At 43.7% G+C, this 22,561-nt stretch overlaps 1 protein-coding gene across 8 annotated transcripts in view; it reads right to left on the bottom strand.

Moving 5' to 3' along the window:
* The window catches only part of ZNF462 (zinc finger protein 462), a 136,968-nt gene that overhangs the window by 7,936 nt on the left and 106,471 nt on the right, over nt 1-22,561 (bottom strand). For all 8 annotated transcript variants that reach the window (XM_049116352.1, XM_049116347.1, XM_049116349.1 and 5 more), the window contains 2 exons: nt 15,651-15,874; nt 568-700 (listed from right to left, as the gene is read on the bottom strand). In XM_049116352.1, the coding sequence (XP_048972309.1) occupies nt 568-700; nt 15,651-15,874 (357 nt within the window). The remainder of the gene's footprint in view (nt 1-567; nt 701-15,650; nt 15,875-22,561) is intronic.

Genomic DNA, 22,561 nt, shown 5'->3' with positions numbered 1-22,561 from the left:
ATGAAACCTTTCCCCCTAAACACCTGGCTGAATGAAAACAGTTGGCCTCTTCCTCCCTCTTTACAAAGCAAAAAGAGCATCAGAAGAGGGTTTAGGAAAGGGCCAGGCAGAGGGACTTCTGGGAAAGCTCAGGGCTCAAGTCCTTTGCAGTCTGCCCCCTACCCCCCAACCCCACGCAGCCTCAATACCTAAGCACCCGATGGGAAGTTCATTTATATTCCCCCACAGCTTTACGGTGTCCTCTGCCTCACTGCCTGCCTGTCCTTACTGTGAAGATCCCCTAGACACCAGCTTTCCTTATTAAAAACAAATCACCACCATAGGTTTTTAAACAAACATATAGCTCTAGTTAGAGAGAAAAGGTCTGTCTTCCTTGGAGTTCCCAGAGCTGGTAATAGTTTACGAAGACATGGCCCTTGACACGTTTCTGAACTCAGTCTGTTCTGCTACTTAACTAAGAAGGATCATTCCTTCTGTTCCTCCTCCAACAACCTTCTGCCTCCCTTCTGTCTCACCATGGACGTGCTAGATGCCAGCTGGGCCTCCGAGGGCAGGGCTGAGACTAACCTCTGTCAGCAGCCTTGCTGCTCATTTCCTCTTCCTTGTCCTCGTCCTCACTGCTGGAGCTCTCCATCTTTTCCTTCATCTGTTCCAGCTGATCCAAGTTAACCCGTCCAACCAGCTCAAAATTACGGCTCACCTGAAAGAGGTCCAAACAAAGAAGAGAATAATGAACCACACGCGGGATGGGGGCTCTCCCCGGGGGGAAAGATCTTTCCACCATCATTTTCCCTGGACCGTGTGTTTTTGGAACCAGGACCAAACAACACCAGCGCCGCAGAGGCCCTTTACGCTTGGACTGTGCCAGAGATGGATCTGAACCTCACCCCCGCGTTCCAACATTTTTAGAGGAACATTGGACAACCTTCCTCACCAAATGCAGTAAAAGAATACGAGCTCTGGTCAGCAGGAAAGCGAGGTATCACAAAGCCTGGGGGATAGGCTAGATGTCCAATAACACTTTTTGAGCTGAATTCAAAGGTGTAATTTTTGTAAACTATCCAAGGTTCAAATACCTCTGGAGGTGAAGAGGCTCCCTAAGTACCCTGAAAAGCAGCATGAGAGTCACAACCTTCCTCTCCATGGTCTCATTAACCGGGAGGGCCATGGGCGGCCCCAGCTTAGGCCAGATGACGACTAACTGACTCCCGACTCCATAAATGGAAGACAACACTGTTACTGTTAGTCTGTTTTTGAAGCTATTGATTAAGGCTGGGATTACCTGAGAAAAAAGTCTAGATGAGTAACCCCTAAAAAGCCCTCCGAGTGTTAACTAGGGCTGTAAAAGGTGGTTAGAATAATGTGGGAATCCAAACTTTCTTCCAAATAATGTCCAAGGGTTAGATAAAAATCCACAGTAGGAAAATTTTATAATGATGCTATGTTTAGGAGTCTCACATCAACAGTAGCACAAAATTCACCTTCTTGACTAATCTATTTTCGGAACCTCTCCAGTTGTATGCATAGAATTATTAGGAATGACAGGTGAGCACGGACTCAAGCCAACAACATGTCTCAAGCCAATCAACAGCGATGGGCTTATTCCTCTGTAGAAGGCGCTGTGCTCCCCCTGTTGAGGGTCAGGAATGGGACCCACAAAGATGAATGAGACGCAGTCCTGGCCTCCAGAGGCTCACAGTTTATTAGTTGAAGAGGGAAGGCAGACATCATTGAGATTCCAAGGTAGATTTACATAGCTGCTACAGTAGAGATAGAGCATATTGAGGGCACAGGAGAGGGAAAGGGAGAATTTACAAGATAATCCCAAAATACTCTCTGGGACCAGACTGGAACAAAGATTTGCTGAGCACCACCAATTCCATATGCCTGGCAGATGGGAACATCCTCATCAACTGTGGCAAATGGGAGAGAAAGAGACTCAGAGTACCAAGGCCAATAGTCAGTCCTATGAAAAGACTTAACATTGCCCCAACAACACCCTGTAGAAGGTAGGGAGTATTTAAAAGGAGGAAGAAAACTCGGAATAAAAGCTCTTTTAAAATGAGAGAAACAGGGACCCCTGGGTGGCTCAGCGGTTTAGTGCCTGCCTTCGGCCCAGGGAGTGATCCTGGGGTCCTGGGATCGAGTCCCGTGTCAGGCTCCCTGCATGGAGCCCGCTTATCCCTTTGCCTGTGTCTCTGCCTCTCTCTCTCTCTATGTCTCTCATGAATAAATAAATAAAATACTTAAAAAAATAAAATTAAATTAAATGAGAGAAACAGGGGTGCCTGGGTGGCTCAATAGGTTAAGCATCTGTCTTCAGCTCAGGTCACGATCTTGGGGTCCTGGGATGGAGCCTTGCATTGGCCGGGGGAGGGTGTGTCCCCTGCTTAGTGGGGGGCCTGCTTCTCCCTCCCCTGCACCCCCTCCACTGATGCTCTCTCTCCTTTCAAATAAATAAAATATTTAAAAAAAATTAAAAAATAAAATGAGAGAAACAATGGATTGACCTAACTGTAATAATGCCATCCATGAAATCGGTTAACACTCGACTCTGAAAACAAGTCAACATGAGGGAAGAAAGATGTTTTTACATCTTTCTTGTTTTTACACTAAAACGCTCAGGGAAGGCAAGATCTTATTTTGGTGATTTGCAAAATTAATTAAAATGAACAATAAATAGACTCAGTTGAGAAGGAGGAAGAGTCGAGTTCAGAACCTTCATATTTCTCTTTCCTCCCTTGAAAGAGTTCACGGTTAAGTCTTCAAAGGGCTGTGGCTTGCAGCACCTTCCTACCTGGATTTATTACTATGCCTCACTCTTACAGACCCGAATCTTTCCTTGTTTGTTTTTATGACATAAAAGCAAAAAGAGAGAGCACAAGGAGCATGGGCTTTGAAGTCTGGTCCCGGTTCAAGTTCAGAGTCTGCCATTAACCACGAGACTGTGGGCAAGTTACTCAGCATCCACCCTCAGCGTCCTCGTTTGTAAAACGGGGTCAGCATACTACCTGGAACACAATCGTTCCCCAAAATGTAGTTTCCTCCTTCTTTCTGGGAATGTGGCCTTTTCCAATTTTGGCTTTTGGAAACACTTATAACAAGCATCGTAGATGCATATTTATGAAGTTATGTTTAGCCACAAAGTCTACATTTTAACCAAATAGCGTTTATGACAAATATTTGAATAAAAGTTTTCTGGGTTGCCAGGTTTTCAGGAAAATGAGATAAGGTTCCAGTTTACCTAGCTTTGAAATCTGTGTGAAGTCACATATCCTTAAGTGACCAATCCGTAGAAGGCAGCCTTTTCTGACCACATCCCTCCACTTCCCATCTCTAGCCAGGGCAACGGCAGGTGTGTGTTAAGAGGCATGAGGGGTGGCCCTTGCCAGGAAATGAAAAGAGCAAAGCCAAGAAAGGTCAAAAAGAATCCTCAAATGCCTTCTTTAATCAGTATACATTCACTCATTTCTTCCTTCCTTCCTTCTTTCCTTCCTCCTTCCTTCCTAGGGGCACTTCCCCTGCCCCAGGGCCCCATGCTAGATGTAGGAGCCCCTGATTCTCAAGGAACTCATGGTGACATAAGGAGCTCCGTCACAAAACCAAATGTTATCTTTTTTCCCTCCTTCTGGGTTTCTTTGAGGCCTGTATTTGCCCATTTCCCCATCACCATCATCCCTTCTCCAGAAACTGTTAACATTTTGGATTCTGCACGATTTTAAAAGAGCACGTGACATTTCTATGGCATGATGTTCATCTGGGGCTAGCCTACGATGTATTTGTCCTTAAGATTCATAAAATATTTGTTAGGTATTAAAAGATAAAAAGCAAAAACTAAATATCTTGCTATTTAACTAGAAGGTTTTAAAATAAAAACTCTAAGAATTGGATTCTTTTTGTGTGTGTGTTGGATTCTTACTAAACTTTAAATCCCCAGTCAGCCATCTAATAATATTAATCTTCATACAAAAAAGGAAGACTCTCCTGCTGCATTAATTTATTTATTAAAAATACTTATTTATCTTAGAGAGAGAGAGAGAGAGAGACCGAGAACACGACTGTAGGGAGGCGCAAAGGGAGATGGAGAGAGAAACTTTAGCAGACTCCTTGCTGAGCCTGGAGCCCGATGTGGGGCTTGATCTCACGACCCTGAGATCATGACCTGAGCTCAAAGCAAGAGTCAAACGCTTAACCGACTGCCATCCATCCAGGGGCCCCTCCATGCTGCATTAAAAAAATGAGCAATTATTTGAGCTATTATTTGGACTTTGAACTATCTCAAAGGTATTAGGACTTTATCACATTCACTTTTAATTAATTATTTTTTTAGTCATGAGAGACACGCAGAGACATAGGCAGAGGGAGAAGCAGGCTCCCTGCGGGGAGCCCAATGCAGAACTTAGTCCCAGGACCCCGGGACTATGACCGGAGCCAAAGGCAGGCGCTCAACCACTGAGCCACCCAGGTGCCCCATCATATTCATTTAAAAAAAAAAATCATACATGATTTTTAAAATGGAGGTATAGTTAACATACCCTGTGACATGAGTTTTGGGTATACGATAAAGTGACTGGTTTCTACATTACGCTCTGCGCACCACCAGTGTGGCTACTACCAATCACTGTACATCACTGTTACAGTCCCATCCACTGTATTCCCCATGCTGTTCCTCTCATCCCCATGACTGACGCAGTCTAGGGCCGGGAGCCTGTATCTCCCACTCCCCTTCACCCACTCTGCCCATCCCCCACCACCCTCCTCTCTGGCAACCATTGGTTTGTTTTCTGTATTTATGGGTCTGTTTCTGCTTTTTGTTTGTTCATTTGTTTTTTCGATTCCACACTTGGTTCTTGTCTTTCTCTGTCTGACTTATATCACTTAGCATCATACCCTCCGGGTCCCTCCTTGCTGCATTGTGGAGCCACCATCTCTTACCTGGAATATTGCAAGCTGCACCCCCACCTCCTGCCCCGCACCCCCGCTCCTTTCCTGGCATCCATTCTTGCCCCTTCTTGCATCTATTCTCCAGTGTGGTCTGAGAGAGTAAAACTATGTAAATCTACTCATGGCAATTTCTGCTTGCCCTGAGGATAAAATCTGACTTTCACCATAGTTAGGAATGGCCAGCTATCTTCTTACACTGGCCCACCTTCTCCAGCCCACCTGAACTGACGTTCCCGGAATACGCCATGCTCTTGACTTTGTGCCTTTCACTGCATGTGCTGCTTTCTCTACTGGGGATTCTTTCCACTGCCTCCTTCACATGGTAACTCGTCTTCCAGCCCTGCTTCCGTGTCACTACACCTGAGGAACCTTCCCTAAACTCCTTCTTGGTTAAATATCCTTACTTTCTGCTTCCACAGTGCTTTCCCCTCTCCTTTTGATAACTCATTCCAGTCAGTGGTTGTCTGGGGCCTGTCACCCCCACTGACCCGCAAGCTTCATGAGGATGGACAGACATCCTGTGCATCCCGTTCACAGCTGGATCCAGGGTCAGCGAGAGTGGGTGCTGCTTTCACCTGCTGCCTACTGCACATCTTTCTTTTAACTTATCTCTCTTTCCTATTCATGGTCACAAAGAATCATTGGAAAATAGAAAAACTTCAAGTCTAACTACCTCTGTGTATATACAACTGTCAACAATGTATTGTATTTCTGTAATCCTGTTCTCTATGCATAGATTATTTAATGCTGTAACCATATTAAAACGTGTGTGTATCCTGCCTTTTTATGCCCGACATGGTATAAATATCATTTTTATTTTTTATTTTTTTAAATATCATTTTTAATCACTATCTATGTATCTTATCCAGTGCATAATATTGTGGTTTACTTGACTTCTTCCATAGGATTCTTACCTTTGGCTCCTATTAAAAATGCAGCAATAAATCTTACTGTATATAAATTATACAGTTTTCATTCTTTCACATTTAGCTTTAATTTTATAGGTTAAATTTCCAGACAGGAAATTATAGGATCAAAGTCAAAGGCCACGGACTTTATTCAAGTTCCAACTGATTTCCAAGTTGGCTTCTGAACTGATCATACCAGTAAGTTACTTTCTGGACCTAGAGACTGGTGGGTATCTGGTGCAGAGGACATATTGAGGGAAATTCACTTCTTTCTCTGGAGGTACACAGAAATGTATTACTCTGTTTCCCAAAAGGCCCACAAAAGAGGGAGAAAGAGCAAAGCTAAAGAGTTTGAGATTTAGAACCTGGCTCCTTGTAGCCTTTGGAAGGCAAAACTAACCATACATGTGTTTGAAGGTTTGGACTGTTCAGATACATAATCCCTCAGACTATAAAACTATATATAGACCCTTATATCTTGTGAGAGTTAGTTGTGATTGCCTACAAATCCAAAGTCCTCTGTGAAGGCCACTCGCCTCTAAGAATGTGAGATGAAGTGCCAAGAACCAGCAAAAAGCTCTACCTGTTAACACTGGAGAGTTGACGCCGTCAACCCTTCCACGCTCACGCTAGATATGCAACCTCCACAACTGTGTTCGTCTTTTTGTTTGTTGTTTTTTAACCACACAGCACAATGAATGAATTTTCCTAGCGTATGAACGAATTTCCATACTTGAGGCTTATTCTACAGGGAGAAGCATCACACGATTTACAAATACTACCAAGTTGAACATACATCTTCATGCTCTCCTATGGTGTGGTAAACCCAGTCTCACAGGCAAGCCTGCTGTAACCTTGCCGGTTAACGAAAGAATGAAATCAGACACCCTTGTCCTCAGATTACTTAGCAGACATTAAACTGGGGAAACTGTGATGAGAAGAATGCTGTAATGTTTTCAGAGCTCCCCCTCCTTCTTACTTAACATCTGTACCTTCGAAAGGGACATCCTGTCAGGATGTGCACATCACCTAATATTGCATGTTCCTGTTAAAAAGAAAGGCCAAAGTGAACATTTTTATTTCCAGAAAAAGTGACACGAGAGAACATGGAAAAACTGCCTCTTACATCAGAAATGCCCATCTCAGCTAAGGATGTGTAGCACCGACAAAGACTTTAAAGGCCTTACAGCACAGGCTGGCCAACTTTCTGCAGAGGGCCAGATAAGTAAGTATTCCAGGCTTTCTGCACCACCTAGTTTCTGTCACAGATACTCAACTGCTGCTGTAGCTTGGAAGTGGCCACAGACACTACGGAAATGGGTGAGCATGGCTGTGTTCCAATACAACTGTGTTTATGGACACTGGAGTTTGAAATTCATATAATTTCACGTGTCATGAAATAGTACTCTTTGGATTTTTTTTCAACCATTTAAAAATGTCAAAACCATTCTTAGCTGGTGGGCCATATAAACACAAGCAGTGGGTTGGATTTGGTCCATGGACCAGGGTAAGCCAGCCTCTGTGATTTACAGTGTCAGGTGGTCTACCCAACGATCTTTGCCCATCTTTGAAAGTCAGAATGGGAATGAAATCAGTAGGACAAAGTTCAGCAAAGCATTGTCTCCATAATTTCTTATAGGAAGGCGGTCAAAGGTGTAAGTAAAAATCTTGAATTCTCGGATCAGAGCATTTTGATCAGAGCTCCCATAAAAGCTTCTAGAAGGGATATTCAGCTAAGTATATTAAAGTTCTATGGGAGATAAGCCGGGGCACCATATTTGCTTTGTACCGTACTGCCCTATTTCGTAGATACCTTTATCAAGAACTTAACGTGCTGGGTTATGGTTCTTTATTTAAGCTGTGTCACCTCCTTGCTTCTAAACTCTTCCAGGGTAGCAACTGTTTCTTATTAACTTTATATGCTCAGTGTAGGGTATAAGATTGGTCACCTAGTTGACACACACACAATAAATGTTGTTTGAATTTACTGGTGACACACAAACCGTAGGAGATCATCAAGTATAAAGAACTTCATAATATCATACCCAATGATAAAAATTTGCCTGCTACTAAGAATAAGATCAGGCATTTTCTAGAAGATTTTGTTTCAGTTCTTACCAAATATCTATTATGGGCTAAAAATTAACCCACTCGTTTTCACATGTATCATTTAAGCTTTATGATCATTTGGAGAGGTAGGAGTTACCTTCCATATTTGTGGGTGAGGAAAACAACACAAAAGAAGCTAAGAGATAAAGCTAGGATTAGAACTCACATCTTCAGATGACAAGGCTCCATCTTTCCCCATAATAATGCAAATCATCTGTAGAAATGCAAACTTACAAAACATGTAAAAATTATCCATGGGATGCCAACTGAACACTAGAAGGAGACAGAAAAAAAGCACTGCGACTGTAACATTGCAAATTCGATTGAATAGAGGAGTAGCATCTTTTGAGAATTTTTCTTCAAAATAAAAACCTTTCTAAGCACAGTAAGAATAAAGGCTGGCAAAGTACCCAGGAGGCTATAGAGCACAGAGGTCAAGGAGAATATCTAGTTTCTTTTGTAATCACTGAGTCAGAAGCAGAAAACATGCTTCTGCCCATCCTAACTTGGCAAAAGCCCAGACAAAACTAAGTCATTTTGAGACTCTTGGGATAACTGCAGTCGCAAGTACTCAAGAAAGCCAAGTGAAAGGTATCGTCAAGAAAGTCAAAGAACTTCAGTGCTGGCGAACTGAGCTGTTGCTAATCCCCTGAACTTGAAATCCAGAGGGCAAAGATGTGGATGGTGCTTCCACATTTTGCTTATGTGAACAAACGGGATACTTGAAATTTCCGATTGGAAAAGCGATTTCATAATATTGATTTATTTAGCAAACAGCAACCAGACACTTTACTGTATGCAGGGTACTAGGACCAGGTGTTGGAAGAAAAGACAGATAAATAACATGGTTTCCATTTTAAGAACGTTGCATCCGATGGCAAGATAGAGACTTGTTAAAATGAGTTACGGGGTGTAAGTTGAGGCAGGACGAGATATGTGCCTTTACAGAGAAAGAACAGGCCTGTGGAAGCTTGGAAGCAGGAGCAATTCACTTTGGAGAGTTTAGTGGACAGTTCAAAAGATATAGGCGAAGAACACTTGCAAATGTCTGCTGGAAAAACACCATGTGAGGTTCTGCTAGGCACGTCCCTCTGACAAATGGTCCAACCTCTCTTGATCGTCTACTTCTGATTTCTCGGTCTTCCAAAATTCATGAAAGAAACCGGGTCTGTGGCTGACAGATCAAGAAGCAAGCCCAATATAAGGGAAAGCAGAGTTGAAGTGACGTAATCTTCAGGAGAAACCTCCAGCTCACACAAATCCTCACAGGCGATCATGATACAGCTGCTGGCATTCAGTTCCAAAATTAAATACAATCCCAAAAACTGTGGCCAAAGGTGTGTTTTATGATCTGGAATCAGGGGAAGGTTCTTCTTTTGTTTTATTTTTTCTCCTTTCCTTTGCTGGACACAAATGTCCTATGGGATTCTTCTGCCGCTGTGGATTTCACTAGTCCAGAAAGCTAAACAATTTTATTGGCATAACTGAAATGTTGGTGATTCCTCCTGAGCTTAATGTTCGGCTGCTTCTCCCAAACTGGCAAAAAGTAAGAGTAAAAGATACGAGTTCCTTAGAGTTCGGCCGCCTGAGGCTCCATTTGTATAAAAAATTAAAAACATTTCAAAGTAAATTCAATTAGTGAATGTGTATTGCCTGAATAGACTATCCTTCTAAATTTAATATAGCGAACATGACAATTTTATGAGCAAACCAAGTTAGAGATAATATATTTTTATGTTCCTTAAACTAGCAAAGAGACTTCAGAACCATAAAGAACACTAACAAGGTACTGCATATACTTAAACTTTCTTTAAAAAAAAAATGTGTTTCTTAAATGTGAGAAGTACAAGATCTTTTTTTTTTTTTCATTCTTCATGACTTTGAGGTTCTTGAATATGTGGTCTTCATCTTTCACTAGCATTACTAATAAATGGTGCCACTGATGTATGACTTCACTGTGTGTGTTGGGGGGAGGAGAGAGAGAGAGAGAGAGAAAGAGACAGGGAGGGAGGCAAGGAACGAAGGAGGGAGGGATTGAAGGCATGGAGCAGTCGGCCTCTACAAGACCCAGTGAGACTGGAGAAAACAGAACTGAAGGGCGAAAAAATAAAATTTCAAATAGCCTGTACTGTTTACTTTAGATTCCAAGAGATTGCAAGTGAGTCTTTGGTCACTGGTGCAAAGATAAAGGTCTAGGAAGACAAGATGCTGTGTGTCATGTAAAAAATGAGGGTTACTGCCATCCCTCTTCTACTTCACTCGGCTTCTGAGGATAAACATGGCAGCGTGCATCCAGGGCTCCTGGGAATCCGATTCTTAAATAGAAAGGTGCATTTGACTTCAAGGATCCTTCCTGTTGTACCAGGATTCTGACTAGTCCATGAATGACAGGTCTATGGGCTTTGCAGGTGAACTCTACGGGCTTTGCAGGCGAATTCTAAAGGTTGGGGTGTCCAGGTCTTTCTAATAAAATCCTTGGACTGAAAACATCCTACAGTATCTCTTAGTTTTTTCTATAGATTCTCTCCACTACACAAAATCACCTAAAGCCATTTGTGGAAGAATATAATGAGCAATGCACTCAGCATATAGTCCAACTTGGGGGCAGGGGTGGGGGGAAGCAGTAAACCTTACTTTAGAACCAATTGCTAAGTCTCCTGCACACGTTATTTGTGGCAGGTTACACAATAATCTGGATCTCCAGCATCTTGTAGATCTGTTCCCAGGATCAAATTTATAAAAGAAAGTCTGTAGGAAATTAACATGACTGAGGCTCTCCTGTAGGTGTCAAGTCCTGGGAAACTCGAATCTTTTAGGTATGAGGTATAATTTACTCACCATACAAGTCATCTGTTTTAAATAGTTCAGGGAGTTTTACTAAATTGATGCATCTGTGCAACCCTCACCACAATCTGGTTCTTCTATTAGAGGAGTTCCCTCATAACCTCTGCAATCCATCTCCCAACCTCAAGCCCCAAGCAACCTCCGATCGGCTTTGTCTCCACAGTTTTGCCTTTTCTAGAAACTTTGTATAAATGGAATCATGCAACATGTGATCTTTCATGTCTGGCTCCTGTCCGCTTGACATGACGCTCTTGAGATTTATCCATGATGCTACATGTATCAGTAGGCTCATTTCTTTTTAACTGGTAAGTAGTATCCCCGTTGTACGGATATAGCACCTTTTATTTATCCATCCACTTTACAGGGCAGTAGACTCGCTAGATCAGATGGGAAGTGTACGTTTCACTTTTAAACAAATTGCCAAAATGTTCCAAAGTGAACATGCCATTTTACATTCCAACCAGCGCCACATGAGAGTTCCAGTTTCTCCACATCCTTACCAACACTTTGGCACTATCAGTCTTCTTACTTTCAACCATTTGCACAGTCGGGTAGTGATATCTTTCTGCTGTTTTATTTCGCATTTCCCTAATGATGACTCTTATTGGACCTCTTTTCATACGATCACCTGCCATTGGTGTATCCTCACAGGTAAAGTGTCTATTCAGGTATTTTTCTCATTCTTAATTGGATTTTTATTTTCTTACTATTACGTTGTAAAGTTTGTATATTTTGGTTAAAAACCTTTGCTAGATAATTACTTTGCAGATATTTGCTTCCAATCCGTTGCTTGCCTTCGAGATTTTTCTATTATTTTTGCAGAAGTTTTCTGGTTTCAGTTCAGACACTGAGGTTTACGATCTATTTTGATTTAAATTTTGTGTTGGGAGTGAATTAAGGGTCAGCGATCATTATTTTGTATGTGGATATCCAAGTGTTCAAGCACTATTTGTTGAAGAACTATCCTTTCCTTATTACCTTGCTACTTTTGGTAAAAAAATAAAAATAAAAATAAAAAATAAACAAATGAACTGACCACATAGCTGAGGGTTGATTTCTGGTCTTTTCCTTCTACATCACTGATCCAGGCATCTATCCTTATGCCAATACCACATGCTCTGGAGTACTGTAGCTTTACAGAAGAATTTGAAATCAGGAAGTGTGAATTCCTCCAATTTTTTTTTTTTTTCCCATGCTAGCTAGGCTATTCTAGGTCCTCTGTATTTACATCTTAGTATCAGCTTGTCAACTTGCATCAAAGAAGAGATTTTGATAGAGATTCCGTTGGATCTGTAGGTTGATTTGGGGAGAAATGCCAATACTGAGTCCTCTCATCCAGTCAATACAGTATATGTTGCATTAATTTTGTTCTGTTATTTCTCTCAATAACATTTTCTAATTTTCAGCACACAGCTTTCATAGTTCCTATGACAAATTTACTTTGAATGTTTTATTCTTTTTCATGTTACTGTAACGAAATTAATCAAATTTCATTCTCAGATTTCCGTTTCTGGTATGCAGACATGGACTTGATTTTTGCATACTGACCTTGTATCCTGCAACCAACTCTGCTATACTCACTAGTATTCCAGCAGGTTTTCTTTTATAGATTACTTCTAGGATTTTTCTCTGTACAAAGATCACCTTGTCTGTGAACACAGGTGATCTCATTTCTTCCTTCCAATTCTTAGGGCTTTCATTTCTTGTTCTTGCCTTATGACCTTGACCTTTATATATATGTGTATAAAAAGTTTTTATATGCATACATATATATAAATTTTTTTTTTAAAGATTTTATTTATTTATTCAGGAGAGACACAGAGGGAGAGGCAGAGACATAGGCAGAGGGAGAAGCAGGCTCCCTGCGGGAAGCCCAATGCAGGACTCAATTCCAGGACCCCAGGATCACAATCTGAGCCAAAGGTAGACAGTCAACCACTGAGCCACCCAGGTGTCCCCCTTAATTTTTATATTTGAATTATTAGCAAACTTCACTTTAGTACACCGTACAGTGACACTCTTCATACCCCTTTCATAAATGCTCAGATCACCACAGTGAGTGACTGTGTTTAACCAGCTTATGTCGTCGCCTACCACTCATAACCTCTCTTTCAGCAGCACTGCTCTCCTTGTTTGTCAAATACTGTTTGGATAATTATTTAGAAATTCCAACTGCATTTTGTACCCATCATTTAGAAATGAAGGAACAGAAAATGGGAAAAAGAAAGCGCTGCCATCAGTAATAAGCACACATCTCATACACTTAACAACATTTGAGGCCAAGATGAAAATTATTACGCATGCTGGAAGTGGCAATTCTTTAGCCTCAATTAGGTGCTCATTGGGCTTAATAGGCTGGTCAACCATGAGAGAGAGAGTAAAATTAAAGAACATAACATGGCCTAGTGAAAATATAACATCAAAGACCATATCTAAGATGTAAGGTATAATTAGTGATTTTTAAAATATATTTCAGTTCTTGGGGAACCTGACTGCCTTTCTGAGAGATACCATAGCTCATTTCTGTTTTTTATTCTTTTACTTTTTTAAATTTTATTTATTTATTCATGAGAAACACAGAGAGAGTCAGAGACACAGGCAGAGGGAGAAGCAGGTTCCCTGCGGGCAGCCTGATGCAGGACTTGATCCCAGGACCCCAAGATCATGACCCGAGCCAAAGGCAGATGCTCAACCACTGAGCACCCAGGCGTCCCTACAGCTCAATTCTTTAGTAGACTGAGGAACACATTAAGTCTCAAAGTGTGGGATATACCAGGACTTCATTTACTCTTACAAAACTTCTGGGAAAGATAAAACAACTCTCATAGAAATCAGAGAATGGGGGCACCTGAGTGACTTAGTTGGTTAAGCACCTGTCTTGGGCTCAGGTCTTGATCCAAGAGTCCTGGGATGGATCCCTGCTTGGCCGAGACTCTGTTTCTTCCTCTCCCTCTGCCCCTCCTCCTGCTCATGCTCTGTTTTTCTCTTTCAAACTAAGTAAATAAAATCTTAAAAAGAAAAAATCAGAGAACAGATAAATTAGAGAACACATACAACTTAAGTAACTTGCTGAAGTTGTATGGTTAAGTCGTGGAGACAAGACTCAAACCTAGGTCTGTTTGCTTCCAAAAGCTCTGAATTGGGGCCCTCTTTTCTGGAGCAGCCCATTTCCCTGTTGGGTATCCTGAAGCCCCAGCCTTCCATGCCTCCTCAGGAAAACCCCCGAGTCCACATGTGTCTGGTTCTAACCTTCTCAGCAGTGACTCAGAGCAACTGGGTAACGGGAGGATTTATCTTCCTGGTTTGCTCTCTCCCAAAATACCAGCCCAAAGGCTGAACACTATAATAAAGAGATCTGAGGTGGTTACATAAATAAGGTCCATGTGCATAAATGTGGAAAGCTCGGTTTGAAATGGATGAGCAATTTTCCTTTGAGTTTGGAGGCAGAGATGTCCAGGAAGTTTGACTAAGAAAGGACGCGAGAAAGTTTTTCAGTGAGGTAAAGTCAGGCTTTTCTCCCCTGCTTTCATTTTTGGGCAAACACATTAGAAAATGAATGCATTCCCAAGCAGAAAAGTGACCACGAAACCACTTCGTGGTGGATGGGTGATAGAGCTCAGCCTTCTCTCTCAACACCTCACAGAAAAATTCTACCCCTTGGGCGCAGATGATTCGGACTAAAATCTTGATCACTTGGGGTTGCAAGGCCGGGGAAGATCGGGAGGACACAGAGCAAAGAAAAAAGGAAATTATCGAAAGCCCTTCTTCTCATTGTGCCTTAAGTAAACATTCCCTGGAGATTTTGGATTTTTGGGTTAATCAGAAAACATTTCAATAGGCTTTTTTTTTCATGAAACAAATGCAAATTGTAGCTCCAGTGCCCTCTGGGCTATCCACAAGACCAGAAGCAAGCATCTCAATTCCCTGCTGGGTGCCAGATAAGCCCTGGGACGCTGTCCTGTAAGATTTTGCTTCTTGATCGGCAAACCTTCCTAATCATCAGAAGTTTTTTTACAAACCCCGTATTTTAGGTCTTGTACTGACGTGTTCTCGTCCTCCTCAAATAAAACATGTATTTTACAGCCCTCACACCGTTTAGACACGAATAGCAACGCTTTGGAACATCTCAGTAGTTAGCAAAGTACTGGGAAATGACCTACGTGGTTGAGGGACAAGGTGGCATGGCCATCAGATCAGGGCCCAGCAGCGACAGGACCACAGCCTGCCACCCACTCCCGTAAATAAAGTCTCACTGGAACCCAGCCAGGCCCATTCATTTATGTCTTGTCTGTTGCTGCTTTCTCGCTACAAAGGGCAGAGTTGAGGAGCTGCCATTGAGACCATCTGGCCCGCAAAGCCTAAAATATTTACTATCTGGTTCTTTACAGAAAAAGTTCGCCAATTCCAGTGATGCTACGTTTATAAAATGATACGGAAAAATATTCCTGTTAAGTAAAAAAAAAAAAAAAAAAAAAAAATTGTAGGGACGACACACTATTACATGTGTGGTCTAGTCTGAATTATGTAAAACAAGGGAAAGTGGGCAGAGAAGAGGTAAAAAAAAAAAAAAGTCAAGCAGGTAGATTTGGGTGGCAGCATTAGGGGCGATGTTCCTTATCCCCACCTATAGGTTCCCGTTTTCTAAAATGACCTTTTCTTTCTTTCATCTCGGAAAAAATACGGAACTTCACGCTGAACATTCTTTTAGTCCGTCTCTGACTTGCACACGGTGGGGGTGACTGCATTGGGCTCTGTCCTCTCGCCAGGCCCAACCCCACAGGTGTGCTGAGGGCGGCCGGGAGGGGGGGGAGGGGAGGGGGGCTGCAGGAAGCCCCTGGCAGGTACCTTATGCTCGTCCCGAAGGTGGCTGTCCAGTTCTTCCGTGTGCTTGGTCTCGTAGTAGCAGAGCTGGCATTTGTAAGGTTTCAGTTCATTGTGCTTTTCTATGTGTTGCTGGAGGCTCTCGTCGCTGGAGCAGGTGAAGGTACACTTATCACAGCGGAAAACCACTCCCTGCAAGTATTTCGACAGCTTGGAACGGCACACCTCGATGGGGACGACTCGCTCTTCTGTGGAGACAAAACGGACGGAAAGATGGGAAGTTTTGCTGGTTCAAGCCCACGCTCCTTCCCTGGCAGGTGGGAGGAAACCCAGCCAGCCCGGCTGCCTCCCAGGGGTCTGTCGGGAGCGGCCTGCAAGTTGCTCAGTAACTGCTGAGTGCAGGAGGCTCTAAGACGGGACAGGGGTGGCTACTGCGTCTTAGAGCCCCGAAGACCGTGGCCGGCAACTGTCCGCACTCCCCGCTTCCTCGCTAAGTGCCAGCCGGGCGGGACCCCGCGTCTCTAAGTAGAAGGGACAGTGCCAGCGCCCAACCGCCCGTGTGCCACTACCGTGCACCTTCCTGGCAACTCTAAGAGCGCCGGCGTTATTCCTGTTTTTACAGATTAGTAAAGGCAGGAACGAGGCTCTTAGTAACTTCCCAACGGTCACACAGACGTGGTCACCGGCCCGGCTGAGTTCTGACCCCCGCCTGCAGAACTGCAAGTCCTTTATGTCGCACGGTTTCCACTTCCACTCCCGCTTCCCCTTCCGAGCTGTTCTCAAGGAGACGGTCTTCCTTATCCTGAAACCAAGGGACTCTGATCTAACAACAGATCTAAAAACAAAGGACCTGTACATTTTCATTCACTAAAACTCCGGCTCTCTAACTAGGGGAAGCTCACAAATGAAATGGCTGCGGGCAGCATTTGGGGGTGTGTGTGGGGGGGAGGCAGGGGGTAGCGTGGGAGATAGGGAGGATTTGTGCCTTTTCAGACAATCTGTAATCTGATTGTCACAAGGGAAAAAATAAAAGAGGGAGAGGATTTGGGTGCTTTTCCCATTAACATACCAAATGCTGTAGGGCTGGAAATGCGTGTGCTTGTTTATTTTGCACTCTCTTACCCTTGTGTTTAACTGCTCAAATTAAATTTCACACCAGTCTGCCCAGAGTATCGGCGCACGCGCCAGATATCCATAACTGGGATAAAATTAAAATCTGTGCTATTTATGCAAGGATCAAATATAGCGTGTGTTTTCATGCTGTGTCTGGATTTCAGAAGACTCTGGAAGTTTACAAATGGACGCACACAACATATACTTATATTATTTAGAAACAGCAATGTATTATTAAGTCACGAACGCGTGATTTATTCTCAGAGTCACTGAGTAGCAACGTTTCCAGGCGTCCGTGTTTTGTGCACTGATGCAGCTCACCCTTTGTCGTCGGCCGGCCCGGCCCCCGGGGAACCCTCGCCACCCAAACCAGGCCCGAGTGTCAACCACCACGTTCTCCCTGCAGGGCAGGCGGTCCCCGCCTCGCGAGTCCTCGAATACAGCGATTAATTGGCCAGCAAAAAGCCGGCCAGAGGAAGCGTGGAAGGTGGTGTCTGCTACATACTCCCCGGAGCTCTAATGCATATGTTATTTTCCCTATACAAAGAGTCAGTCGCTTATTTAGAAATATAAATATTTTTAAACCAAAGTAGAGCAGACAGCTAAGAAACACATGATTATAATGTAATCCACACATTTTCTTAGAATAGCAAATGTTTAACAGTCTTCTAACCATTCAGTTCCATGGTTTGGTGTAATCCGAGGAAAAAAAAATGCTTTGGCATCAGCCAGCTAGAGCCTTAGGAGGGCCCGAGCTACCGTGTTCCAGCCCCACACCAGGGTTTGTCCACAGCAGCACTACTGACATTTTGAGGCCAAACAGGTCTTTAGACCGGGGGCTGTCCCATGCACCCGAGGATGTTCATCAGGTTCCCTGGCCTCTATCTCAACATTTGCCAGGAGACCCCTCTTGCCTCCCCATTGTGATGACCAAAAATGCCTCCAAGCAGGTGCCCCCCGAGGAGGCAATGCTTGACACCAAGTGTTGGGCATCGCCTCCCACCACTCTGGGGGAGACACGCATGGACATGAACCATGAGCAACCGGGGCCCACCCCGAAGCCCTGGGACCGGCCCCACGGGCAGTGCGGACATGAACTTTCCCGGCTCCTTCCTGGACACCGCAGCCCCTTCTGCTCTCCCCCTGCGTTTGGGCCCCGATGTGTACTTGGTCATTTCTATTGCTTCCACGCTCCGGCTCAGGCGACCCCAGTGGAGATGGACAACAGCTGCTATGACAGTCCCCGTGACGGTGCCTCGAGCACCTGGGACACAGGCACGCAGTCGGCCTCCGCTCTTCACTTCTCCCCGTAAAGAATTGTGTCTTTCAGACTTGGTTTTTATGGGTCTCCTTCTCAATTCCTCTGCCACCCTGGTTAGTTTTCTTTGCAGTTTCCGATTTCACTACGTGCGCCTAAGTGCATTTTACACAAAAAGGCACGAGTGCTCAAGATACTCCGGAGCTTAAAAAATAATCATTCATGCAAATGATCACAGCAGTTTACCAAGAGCGTGCTACGTCTCAAGCAATGTTAGGTATTCTCCTCTTACTGTCTCTTTTTTATTCTCCAAACACTCTGCGAAGCCAGTTTTATTACCTTTCGTTTCCTGATGTGGAAGCTGAGGACAGGTCTGTGGAACTACTTTCTCAAAGTCATGCCTCTGGTTCAGAACAAAGTTGTGACCTGGGAGCACAGGTCTCCTGTCGACCCTGAGCCGGGGCCCTCTTCCTTCACCCCTGAAAAGAACTCTCCTGGGGCATCCACTCTGCATGCCGTTTATTTATAAGCCTTTTATTCCTAATCATTGAAGAGTACAAAAGCAAGGCAACCATTTCTATCTGAATTAGATAAATGGTAAGTTCCCGCATACCTACAAACCCAGAAACCTAAGACTTCCCATTTCCAAACTAAGACATCACCAACATTCCAAGTCTCCTGGTTACGTGGATTTTTACTAAGATATTTATCTTAGAAAAAAAAGTTAATTTTTCTCCTTTCTAAAACCAGGGCTAACACGACAAAGATAAAAAAAAAACAAAAACAAAAAAACAAGACAGACTTGGAAAGGCGGGCAAATCACCGACACTGTTTTCTGAATGAGGTTATTCATTATTGAGGCGAGTCAAGGACATAAAGTTAGAGACTGGAATGTTTCCAGGTATGGATGGAGCCCTGTCTTGGCTACAGAAGCTCAGTGCTCAGGACTTTTTTTTTCTATGGAGGCAGCGACAACTGTGGCTCTTTCTTGACTTCACACCTCTCAAAATTACCTTGGGTAAGAAATCAAGGCTTGAATCACACTCATTGTGACTCAGCTTTCAGAGCTGGCTGCAAAAATATTATGACTTCACCAGTTTGACTACAAGATAGGTTGTGTCTCTCATCTCTTCCTACTCAAAAGCCGCTTGGTGCTACAGCTGGACATAAACCCCAAGAGTAATGCCACATGGAAGACTGTGGGAACTAAGGCGCAAAGGAGCCTACAAGTGTGTGCCGACAAACTCCCGTGGTGCCCAGTGGAAAGATCTGCGGAGTTGCAACTAGAAGGAGGGCGGAGGGTCACTTTTGCTCCAAACAGAGAAAAACCACATCACTGTGGAATCCAGAATCACCAAGTGAAAATTCTTCCTGAAAAGGCAGACCGCAACACACTTGGGTTTCCTCCCCACAACATGCCAAGTCTGAACGAAGCAGGGAGAGATCTGGAAGTCATTCACGCCAACAAACTCCATATGCAAATGGTCATGCTAACGGGCCAAGACCCTCTTTGGACCAAACCAAAGTCCCACCCATTACTCTCAGCCAAACAAGTGACAAAAGTTGAGTACTAGAAAGCCATTAAGAAAATAATCGTTTCTTAAAAAAAAAAAAAAAAAATTATTCCAAAACATAACCATAAACGGACACACATAAACATAAGGACAACAGCTCCTGGTATGAAGTGATTAATTTGATGTTAGCCAGGCTACCGCCGTCAAGCCAGAGAAAGCTGGAACCACACCTGTAGTTCTAACAGGCGAAGCATTTGGTGGGGATACAGGGGAACCTGTAATTTCACTGAATCAAATGAAAGACTAGTGATTTCACTGTAGACTTTTTTTTTCCTTAAGAAAAATGATACCGATAAGGTAAATTTAGGGAGATTAGTTTTGTTCCCCAAAGAGACCCACCTACAGGATTCAGTTAAAATTCATTGTTTGCCTAGGTATTGGGGTTAAAGGTTGGGAAGCAGAAGCTTTAAGTTACCATGCCAACTGGAGACCAGCATCAGTGATTACACAGTTCAGGAATTATAAATAAAAATACCTGGCAAAACTGTTTTATCCCTACAATTCAATCTGTACCCAACTTTCCAGGTGCACTGTAGGTATGCAAGGTACACACAGGCAAAGCTGTGCATGAGGCATCATACTTCGAGTGGTGCTGATAAACTGATAAACTCAGTGGAAATGCACTCATGAAATTATTGCCTGTTCACTGTCTCTTCCCATTAAAGTTCAAGTTCCTTCAGTGCATGGACCTTGCCTGACTTCACGGCTGTATCTCTAGGGCCTAAAACACTGCCAGCATATAGTGAATGTTCCATAATTACGTGTTCCATTAAACGAAAATCCACCAAGAAGTCCTACCTCCAACCTTTTCCTTCAAACAAAAATCTCAGGGCTTGATTTTTCCCTTTCTAAACTGGTCCAATTAGGGCCAATCTCACCAAATGTTGGTCTCACCTAAGTTCCTACACATGATCTTAGCTAAAAGGCTGAGAAGTGATCACCTAAGTTCCTCAAAGAAATGGGTCTACCAATCCTTGGCTTCAACCTTTGCTAAACTGGTATTCATCAGGTACCCTGGTTTCCCATCTGTCTGAGTTCAAACTCGTACATTGGTCTCCAAGCCCTACCTAATTTGCCAGAACACACTTTACCTGCCTTGACCCCTATTCCCTTCAGCCCGCCTCAGAACTCTCTAATACAACTCTGTCAACACATCTAGTTCCCACCTACCTCACCGGTTTAAACCCCCCTCCACCATGAGGGACACCAACAGTGTCCCTCAGAAATTTATGTGTACCCGGAACCTCAAAATATGATCTTATTGGGACATAAGTTCTTTGCAGATGTAACTAGTCAGGATGAGGTCACAGTGGTTTGCAGTGGGCCCTAAATTCAATGAATAGGTTCTTGGGAAAAGGGAGAGGCCACACAGAAGACACACACAGGGAAGATGGCCATGTGAGGACAGGTGCAGAAACCGGAATGACACAGCTGTAAGGCAAGGATGTCAGGAGCCCCCTGAAGCGAGGAAGGGCCGAGGGAGGATTCTTGTCTAGAGTCTTCAGAAGGAGCACGGTCATGCTGTCACCTTGACATCAGACTTGTAGGTCCCAGAGCAGTGACAGTTCATTGTTGTTTCAAGCCACCCAGGAAACTCATATACCCCACCTTCAATCTTCTCTGCCTGTTGAAATGTCATCATGGCTCAGTTTGAAAGTCACCCTTCACCACCTTTCTCTACTCCAAACACAAATACACCTGCCACCATGAATCTCCTAGATACCCGTCACTCACTACCTTCTGTACGTAGACTTACACACATGCTTCATCTTCTTGAGGAGGGCAGGTACTGGGTCTTACCTCATCTTGCCCAAAACCCCAGCATAGTATAGCATGTAACAAGCAAGTAATGAATGCTTGCTGAATGCATGGGCAAACAGTATGCTCTCTTTAGCTACAGCTAACATAAACCCACGACCATTTCTCATTCAGATTTCCCATGAGTGAAACGGATTGTCTTCTCTTTCCTCCCTATTTAAATACACCCTTCTGTCGGGATAAAAAGCTAAGGAAACTATTCTTGCAAGCAATATCTCAAGTTGAGAAGTTGTTTTTCTTCCCTTTCATCCCAAGTATTTTAATTAACCAAGGCCTCGGAAAGCTCTCTCACTGCACGCCCTGGAGACCAAAGATGTTTACTCATCCACAGAGCAAGGAGAGCACAGGTGCAGAAAGAGCCACATCTTGTTACTTTGAGATCAACCCTGTCTTGAAATTTCAAGGCAAACACCCAGCCCTGGTCTTGATTTGTCAAGACCAGTTTCCCACCAAGATGCCATTTTGAGTGGAGATGGACACCAAAGCCAGGCCAGGACACAGATGGCAGACATGGCTGTCCTGAGGCACCCTGCCATCTGTGGTGCAGTGGTCCTCATCTCTGACCTCCAACCCCACAGATGATTCCACCCTCAGACCCAGCTGCCACAGCCACCATCCCAGGGGAGAGACAGTGATGCCTGGTAGTTATAGGCCTGGGCTGTGGGGCGGGCAAGCCTGGGTTCAGATCCCAGCTGGGTCACTTATTAGTCATTTGGACCTTCGGTCACACTCAATCTCTCTGTACCTTTTATCCTTGTTATTGGGGAAAACAGTAATACCTGTGCCATATAGGGTTTTGTGAGAATTCCATAAAATGGCATATTGGACTCACTTAGTACAGCACCTGCTACTAGCAAAACACTCAGTAATAGTAATTTGTTGTTGTTAATGTTGTTATTATTACTGCCAAGCCTGAAATGCCCCTTCATTCCAGACTGTGCACTTTCCAACCCTGATAAAGATATTTATCTATTTAGGTGGCTCTTTTAACATAAGTTACCTCTACAAATAAACAGAAGAGACTGTAAGCAACTAATGACGGGCAGTATGATGCATGGGTCACAGGATCAGAGGCCTGGAGTTGAATCCTAGCATGGTTAGCGCTCAGGTGACTCCGGTTCAACTGGTCAGCTCTCGCTGTCCCCGTGGGACTTACCACTGTATTTGTAGGG

Source organism: Canis lupus, chromosome 11 (assembly GCF_003254725.2).
Source record: "Canis lupus dingo isolate Sandy chromosome 11, ASM325472v2, whole genome shotgun sequence".
Classification (NCBI taxonomy): domain Eukaryota; kingdom Metazoa; phylum Chordata; class Mammalia; order Carnivora; family Canidae; genus Canis; species Canis lupus.
Note: the sequence above shows the minus strand (reverse complement) of the source record. Positions and strands in the feature narration are given on the sequence as shown.